Source organism: Mizuhopecten yessoensis, unplaced genomic scaffold (assembly GCF_002113885.1).
Source record: "Mizuhopecten yessoensis strain PY_sf001 unplaced genomic scaffold, ASM211388v2 scaffold10545, whole genome shotgun sequence".
NCBI classification, from domain to species: Eukaryota; Metazoa; Mollusca; class Bivalvia; order Pectinida; family Pectinidae; genus Mizuhopecten; species Mizuhopecten yessoensis.
The window spans coordinates 22,685-32,037 of record NW_018408600.1 but is presented as its reverse complement, the minus strand read 5'-3'; the positions used below and the strand labels follow the sequence as shown (position 1 = coordinate 32,037).

The 9,353-nt window shown below is 42.5% G+C and overlaps 2 protein-coding genes across 2 annotated transcripts; both read right to left on the bottom strand.

The window, feature by feature from the left end:
* Positions 1-1,138: 1,138 nt before the first annotated feature.
* On the bottom strand, positions 1,139-2,959 carry LOC110461036 (testis-specific serine/threonine-protein kinase 2-like). The gene has a single exon (XM_021514308.1). The coding sequence runs from the start codon at positions 2,957-2,959 to the stop codon at positions 2,213-2,215; it is 747 nt and encodes a 248-aa protein (XP_021369983.1). The 3' UTR covers positions 1,139-2,212.
* Positions 2,960-5,228: 2,269 nt separating this feature from the next.
* LOC110461034 (collagen alpha-2(IX) chain-like) lies at positions 5,229-7,050 on the bottom strand (the record flags this gene model as incomplete). The annotated part of the gene is made up of 2 exons (XM_021514305.1): positions 5,229-5,409; positions 6,099-7,050. Coding segments are annotated over 2 exons (1,133 nt in total), but the record flags the coding sequence as incomplete, so codon positions are not given.
* Between the last annotated feature and the right edge of the window lie 2,303 nt (positions 7,051-9,353).

The window sequence follows — 9,353 nt, the reverse complement described above, 5'->3', positions numbered from 1 at the left end:
GATGTTCCGATTATTGAGCCAAAACCTGAAAAATAAATTAGTTCAATTAGATTAAATTCCACTGAAATACGCGATGTTCTACAGATATTGAAGCTCCGCATGGCCCCGGGTGGGAATTGAATCAGCCACCATATGCTAAGAAATACTTCTCACACTGTTTGTACTCCCCTCAAAATAACATTTAATATGTCCTTATTAACGGGGATTTATCCAAAACAAATGGAAATTACNTGTACGAATAAACGTTCATAAATAAACCACAGCTTTCCAGGGTGTAACTCCAGTACTAACATACATGTCACATAGGTGAGTATAGTAGTCTGCACGTGCAACACAGGTATCGTTCAGGTACATGTGTGTACCTCAGGTATACAGGTAATGAATGCTATTATGGTCCGCAAAGGGGATATTTCAAAATATTTTTTCAAAATAATGTTATCATTATGTTAGAAATGATCTCACCGTCACACAGTCCAATATTGGGGACTTTCCGGGGTTACTAGAGAGGCATTCTCAGGATAAATTACCGGAGCTCCTTCATACGCTTCTAACCCAACGCCGCCATGTTGCTCCATTCCACAAGGCTCTATTCTTGGACCAATTTTATTTCTTCTATTTATTAACACCTCGTCTTTTTGCAGAGGATACGTCATTATGAAAGTCATCATCAACTTGTCCAGAAATTCAAGAAATTTTAAATAGTGACCTAGAGATCCTAAATACTTAGTTTTAATCCTGAAAAGACCCAGATGTATTGCATAACTTTTGCAACAAAAAAATGTAAATTGGAAACCTTTCAACAATTCAACAAAGAGAAAATAGACGACACATAGACTATGATTGTGAGGTATCAGACGATGGCACTACATATGAATCTGAAAATTTAGAAAAAGCCCAACATGAAGCTGCTTGCATTATATCAGAACTTTCTCTTCTTATACCCCTATTAATAATTTCTATTACGAAACTGTTCTTGAAACTTTATCTAATCTTTTGCCCCCCTTAACTGAAGAAAATAACCGTTACGCCTTACGTAAAAATAATGACTATAGGATTCCTCCTTTCAGACTGCCTCTTACTAATTCTTCTTTTCTACCTTCTACTCTTCATTGTTGGAATAACTCAGAGAACTCGGTTTGATCATTGCCCTCTATAAATTTATTCAAAACCTGTTTAACATCAAATATACAATCAGTTCCATCTATCTACCTTAAATTCGGAAATCGTAAACTTCATATTTTGCATACTAAGCTCACACACCATTGCAGTTCCCTCAATAACGACCTCTTTAGAGTTAACCTTGTTGAAAGTACAGCTTGCGTGGTCATCCATATGATAATGTCTCTCACTACTTTTTGGAATGTCAACTTTTTACGATTGAAAGACGTATTCTGGTTCAAAATTTAAATAATTTGAATGTTGCGTTAAATTACGAAATAGTTTTGTTTGACATTCCCTATTTTCCGTGGACTTCAGATATGTGCAAATTTATTAAATCCAGCCAGAGATTTGGAGTTCAAATTGTATTTACGACTGTATCATTGAAAATGTGTATTTGGAGAAGGCGTTGGTAAGTTGTATTTTATTTAAAACTTGTAACTTATCCCTCTGTCTACTTTTGGCAATAAATATGTTTAGACTAAACTTTGAGGTGACAGATAGATCAGCTCTCATTGCGCATGACCCTCGAGACACGAGGAATGCATAACGTCACACATCCGGGCGGAACGGCACTTGACCTATTGAACCAACGCTCCTGCTTTGCCTGGAAACACTGTGAGAGTCTAGAGTGTGCTGAAGAGGCAATGACGATTTTCACTGTTTACTTACACTTAAGCCATTCCGACAAACCCAGCTTAGTTTTAGTATAGAGTAATCAATAGGTCTATACTAAGCTCCATTTTGAGAAGACATGGATACCATCAACAAACGTTGTGTGTAATGCTAGCTTACCACAGGGATCTTAGAACCATCTAGAGGCACTTTACCGAGGGTTGACCTTAACCATTGAAATGGGTTGGTTATGAAAATAAAGACTATTCAGTTTATATTTATTATATAGCTTGAAATATATTTAAATATACATATATGCTTATATGCGTGGTGAGTGTCTCCGAAGGAGGTCCGCATGCATGGATATTTAACGATGTATTGCATCATATTTTAAGAAGAGCTCTGACTCAAAGCTGAACAATTCTCTAGTTTAAATATATCATGTGACTTCCTTGAGCCAATGATGCGCCAGAACACCCTCTATGATGAACCTCTGATCAGTCTCAGCCTCAAGCATCTTGTAGATGAGGTCCTTGCAGTCTGGATGTAGCCTATCTACTACCCTGACCGGAAACATGACCTTCTCGAATACCCTTTTCCTGCGCATTAAACCCAGGCGCATGTCGTCGTATGGCATGGTGGCACAAATCATGATAAAGAGGACACAGCCGAGGCTCCATATATCGTTCATCTTTGGGTCGTAAGGTTGGTTAAACAGCAGCTGAGGTGAGGCGTATGCCATACTACCACAGTATGATGTGCTGGGACATGGCTTTCCGTTCACGAGACGGACACGCTTGGCGAACCCGAAGTCCCCGATCACCGGAGTTTTGTCCTTCATCAAGAAGATGTTTTCACATTTTATATCCCGGTGTGATATGTCGTTATCATGGAGATACTTAATTCCCTGAGCGATTCCTGAGAACGTCTGGCGTGCTTCCATGTCCGACATACTGCCATTTTGTCGAATCAGGGTCAGAAGATCACCGCGGACAGCATAATCCATAATCATAAAGACAAACCCTTCACACAGAATAACCTCGTGTGTATTGATGGCGTTCCTGTGACTCAGACAGATAGAAATGCTCAGCTCGGTCGGCAGGAAATGTTTCACAAAAGACGTGTTTGGGCGTATGTTTGTGTCCACAATCTTNCTACAAATCAGTACTAGGACTATCCCCTTCATATCTGTATTCAGGAACATCCCTTACAACTCAGTACTCCGGAAAATCCCCTACATCTCTATACCCAGGAACATCCCCTACAACTCAGTACTCCGGAAATTCCTTAAAGCACTGTACTCGGGAACATCCCCTACAAATCAGTACTAGGACTATCCCCTTCATATCTGTATTCAGGAACATCCCTTACAACTCAGTACTCCGGAAAATCCCCTACATCTCTATACCCAGGAACATCCCCTACAACTCAGTACTCCGGAAATTCCTTAAAGCACTGTACTCGGGAACATCCCCTACAAATCAGTACTAGGACTATCCCCTTCATATCTGTATTCAGGAACATCCCTTACAACTCAGTACTCCGGAAAATCCCCTACATCTCTATACCCAGGAACATCCCCTACAACTCAGTACTCCGGAAATTCCTTAAAGCACTGTACTCGGGAACATCCCCTACAAATCAGTACTAGGACTATCCCCTTCATATCTGTATTCAGGAACATCCCTTACAACTCAGTACTCCGGAAAATCCCCTACATCTCTATACCCAGGAACATCCCCTACAACTCAGTACTCCGGAAATTCCTTAAAGCACTGTACTCGGGAACATCCCCTACAAATCAGTACTAGGACTATCCCCTTCATATCTGTATTCAGGAACATCCCTTACAACTCAGTACTCCGGAAAATCCCCTACATCTCTATACCCAGGAACATCCCCTACAACTCAGTACTCCGGAAATTCCTTAAAGCACTGTACTCGGGAACATCCCCTACAAATCAGTACTAGGACTATCCCCTTCATATCTGTATTCAGGAACATCCCTTACAACTCAGTACTCCGGAAAATCCCCTACATCTCTATACCCAGGAACATCCCCTACAACTCAGTACTCCGGAAATTCCTTAAAGCACTGTACTCGGGAACATCCCCTACAAATCAGTACTAGGACTATCCCCTTCATATCTGTATTCAGGAACATCCCTTACAACTCAGTACTCCGGAAAATCCCCTACATCTCTATACCCAGGAACATCCCCTACAACTCAGTACTCCGGAAATTCCTTAAAGCACTGTACTCGGGAACATCCCCTACAAATCAGTACTAGGACTATCCCCTTCATATCTGTATTCAGGAACATCCCTTACAACTCAGTACTCCGGAAAATCCCCTACATCTCTATACCCAGGAACATCCCCTACAACTCAGTACTCCGGAAATTCCTTAAAGCACTGTACTCGGGAACATCCCCTACAAATCAGTACTAGGACTATCCCCTTCATATCTGTATTCAGGAACATCCCTTACAACTCAGTACTCCGGAAAATCCCCTACATCTCTATACCCAGGAACATCCCCTACAACTCAGTACTCCGGAAATTCCTTAAAGCACTGTACTCGGGAACATCCCCTACAAATCAGTACTAGGACTATCCCCTTCATATCTGTATTCAGGAACATCCCTTACAACTCAGTACTCCGGAAAATCCCCTACATCTCTATACCCAGGAACATCCCCTACAACTCAGTACTCCGGAAATTCCTTAAAGCACTGTACTCGGGAACATCCCCTACAAATCAGTACTAGGACTATCCCCTTCATATCTGTATTCAGGAACATCCCTTACAACTCAGTACTCCGGAAAATCCCCTACATCTCTATACCCAGGAACATCCCCTACAACTCAGTACTCCGGAAATTCCTTAAAGCACTGTACTCGGGAACATCCCCTACAAATCAGTACTAGGACTATCCCCTTCATATCTGTATTCAGGAACATCCCTTACAACTCAGTACTCCGGAAAATCCCCTACATCTCTATACCCAGGAACATCCCCTACAACTCAGTACTCCGGAAATTCCTTAAAGCACTGTACTCGGGAACATCCCCTACAAATCAGTACTAGGACTATCCCCTTCATATCTGTATTCAGGAACATCCCTTACAACTCAGTACTCCGGAAAATCCCCTACATCTCTATACCCAGGAACATCCCCTACAACTCAGTACCCCAGAAACTCCCCTACAACTCAATACTCAGGAACATCCCCTACAACTCTGTACTCAGGAACATCCGCTACAACTCAGTACTCAGGAACATCCCCTACAACTCAGTACTCCGGAAATTCCTTAAATCACTGTACTCGGGAACATCCCCTACAACTCAGTACTCCGAAATTCCTGAAATATCTGTACTCGGGAATATACCCTAAAACTCAGTACTAGGGAATATCCCCTTCATATCTGTACTCAGGAAAATCCCTTACAATTCAGTACTCCGGAAAATCCCCTTCATCTCTGTAATCGGGAATATCCCCTACAACTCCGTACTCCGGACAATCCCGTTCAACTCCGTACCCCAGAAACTCCCCTATAACTCTGTACTCCGGAAAATCCACTACAATTCCGTACTCGGGAACATCCCTTACAACTCTGTCCTCGGGAACACCCCTGGTCCGAATTATTCTGACGTTTTATCAACTTTTTTCATATCGGTCTGTTGTCGATTAATCGACGACAGACCGATATGAAAAAAGTCGTTAAAACGTCAGAATAATTCGGACTAGAACACCCCTAACAACAAATATTCCTTACACTTTTGTCTGTTGGAACACCCTTTACAATTCTGTCCTTTGGAACACCCCTTACAATTCTGCCCTCGGGAACACCTATTACAATTCTTTCAATGGGAACACCCATTACAATTCTGTCCTTGGGAACACCCCTTACAATTTTGTCCTTTGAAACACCCCTTTCAACTCTGTCCTCGGGAACATCTCCTTACAATTCAGTCCTCGGGAACACCCCTTACAATTCTGTCCTCGGATATATTCCTTACAATTTTGTCTGTTGTAACAACCTTTACAATTCTGTCCTTTGAAACATCTCTTACAATTCTGTCCTCGGGAACACCCCTTACGCTTACATTCTGTCCTTTGGAACACCCTTTACAATTCTGTTCTCGGGAACACCCCTTACAATTCTGTCCTCGGGAACACCCTTACACTTCTGTCCTCGGGAAAACCCCTTACAATTCTGTCCTCGGGAACACCCTTACATTTCTGTCCGCGGGAACACCCCTTACATTTCTGTCCTCGGGAACACCCCCTTACAATTCTGTCCGCGGGAATACCCCTTACAATTCTGTCCTCGGGAACACCCTTACATTTCTGTCCTCGGGATTACCCTTTACATTTATGTCCTCGGGAATACCCCTTACATTTCTGTCCTCGGGAACACCCCTTACATTTCTGTCCTCGGGAACACCCCTTACATTTCTGTCCTCGGGAATACCGCTTACATTTCTGTCCTCGGGAACACCCCTTACATTTCTGTCCTCGGGAACACCCCTTTCAACTCTGTCCTCGGGAACACCCCTTCCAACTTTGTCCTCGGGAACACCCCCTACATTTCTTTCCTCGGGAATACCCCTTACAATTCTGTCCTCGGGAACACCCCTTACATTTCTGTCCTCGGGAATACCCCTTACATTTCTGTCCTCGGGAACACCCCTTACATTTCTGTCCTCGGGAATACCGCTAACATTTCTGTCCTCGGGAACACCCCTTACATTTCTGTCCTCGGGAACACCCCTTTCAACTCTGTCCTCGGGAACACCCCTTCCAACTTTGTCCTCGGGAACACCCCTCACATTTCTGTCCTCGGGAATACCCCTTACATTTCTGTCCTCGGGAACACCCCTTACATTTCTGTCCTCGGGAACACCCCTTTCAGCTCTGTCCTCGGGAACACCCCTTACATTTCTGTCCCCGGGAACACCCCTTTCAACTCTGTCCTCGGGAACACCCCTTACATTTCTGTCCTCGGGAATACCCCTTACATTTCTGTCCTCGGGAACACCCCTTACATTTCTGTCCTCGGGAATACCGCTAACATTTCTGTCCTCGGGAACACCCCTTTCAACTCTGTCCTCGGGAACACTCCTTTCAACTCTGTCCTCGTGAACACCCCTTACATTTCTGTCCTCGGGAAGACCCCTTTCAACTCTGTCCTCGGGAACACCCCTTTCAACTCTGTCCTCGGGAACACCCCTTTCAACTCTGTCCTCGAGATCAACCTTACAATTCTGGCCTAGGGAAAACCACTTAGAAGTCCGTCCTTTGGATTATCCCTTACAATTCTCGGGAACACCCCTTACAATTCTGTCCTCGGGAACATCTTTTGCATTATATATATAACCTTAGTATTACAATAAGACCATTACGCACGCAAGCAGAAACCCTCAACTTATCCAACCTCGTTTCCTTTTTATGTTGATGTTTTCTCGTGTGTTACTACATGTATATACTTTGCAATGTCAGTTGAAGATTCGAACACAACTGATTTGTATATAAATTCTTGTGGACCCGGTATTAATGTGTTCAATTTTAATACATTCCATGTCATAAGGCTATTTATCTTTGACAATTTCACTCCTAAAAGTACAATATATTTTACAAATATCAAGGGTATCTAAGTAGCTGCTCTATGGTATCGAAAATGCGTCCTGAGACTTCATAAGTCATCCTTTACTAATGAGTCATATTTATAGTTTTAATGAAGAAGATGAAAATTGCATTTTATTTAACCATTTTACATGAGTATGTCGTATGTTATCGGTTAGCTACCAGGCATAACCAAGTTGTCGCCTCCTTGAAAATAAAAGAATACACAGGCGATTAAAGGGAGGCTATCACTATACCAGGTTGATTGTGTGAGTTATGCCCCTTGTTATATAAATAATCATGCTACAATAGGCCTCGTTAACAAATTAGGAAATATCCATTTCTTGGCAATCGTAGACTTTACGATTGGAGTTGCGGGTTTCACATCACTGTATATGTTTTACTTACATGGTAATCGCTATGAAATGATATGTTACTTATCACAAAGTAATAAAACTTCACGTGTAATTTAGGTGATCGATCATCACTACTTTACCTAAAATATGTATTCATTCGCAGTGGATAGCACACTCGCCTTTCACCAAGACGACTGGGTTTCGACTCCCCGATCGGACGTGAAAGGTCTACCTGTCCGTCCATATTGATTTTGTTCTCAGGGTATTTTTTTCTCTGTGAATAAAAGTTTATAAAACTTGATTCATAATAATTGCAAAATAAATACATGTATTGGCGCCACATTGGAGAAATTGAATATTTGTGTGTTTGTGAGTGTGTGTGTGTGCGTGTGTGTGCATCGGGGGAGGGGGGGATGAGGTTGGGAGGGGTCGTGCTTTTAACCCCCACCCCTTTCTGCATCTTATGTCGTAGAACAATATAAACATTTTTTGTTAAAGAACATGCAGAAAGATAAGAGATATTACCACTTTTTTATATCTTCACTCAAACGTCGATATACGTGATTCTGCACCCGAATGCACAGTACATCAGACACAGCTGTGACTGTACAACGGTGTACAGAAACAGCTCTGTCTGATGTACTGTGCAACGTTGAACAGTCACAGCTGTGTCTGTTGTACTGTTCAACGTTGTACAGTAAATCAGACCCAGCTCTGACTGTACAACGTGGTACAGTACATCAGACACAGCTGTTACTGTACAACGTTGTACAGTAAATCAGACACAGCTCTGACTGTACAACGTTGTACAGTACATCAGACACAGCTGTGACTGTACAACGTTGCACAGTACATCAATGTACAACGTTGTACAGTACATCAGACACAGCTGTGCCTGTACAAAGTACAGTACATCAGACACAGCTGTCACTGTACAAAGTACAGTACATCAGACACAGCTGTGCCTGTACAAAGTACAGTACATCAGACACAGCTGTCACTGTACAAAGTACAGTACATCAGACACAGCTGTTACTGTACAACGTTGTACAGTAAATCAGACACAGCTCTGACTGTACAACGTTGTACAGAACATCAGACACAGCTGTGACTGTACAACGTTGCACAGTACATCAATGTACAACGTTGTACAGTACATCAGACACAGCTGGGACTGTACAACGTTGTACAGTACATCAGACACAGTTGTGACTACAAAGTACAGTACATCAGACACAGCTGTGACTATAAAACGTTGGACAGTACATCAGACACAGCTGTGACGGTACAAAGTACAGTACATCAGACACAGCTGTGACTATAAAACGTTGTACAGTACATCAGACACAGCTGTGACTGAACAAAGTACAGTACATCAGACACAGCTGTGACTATAAAACGTTGGACAGTACATCAGACACAGCTGTGACTGTACAGCGTTGTACAGTACATCAGACACAGCTGTGACTGAACAAAGTACAGTACATCAGACACAGCTGTGACTGTAAAACGTTGCATTGAAGGTTTGTAGACAGTACATCAGACATAGCTGTGACTGTACAACGTTGTACAGTAAACCAGACACAGCTGTGAA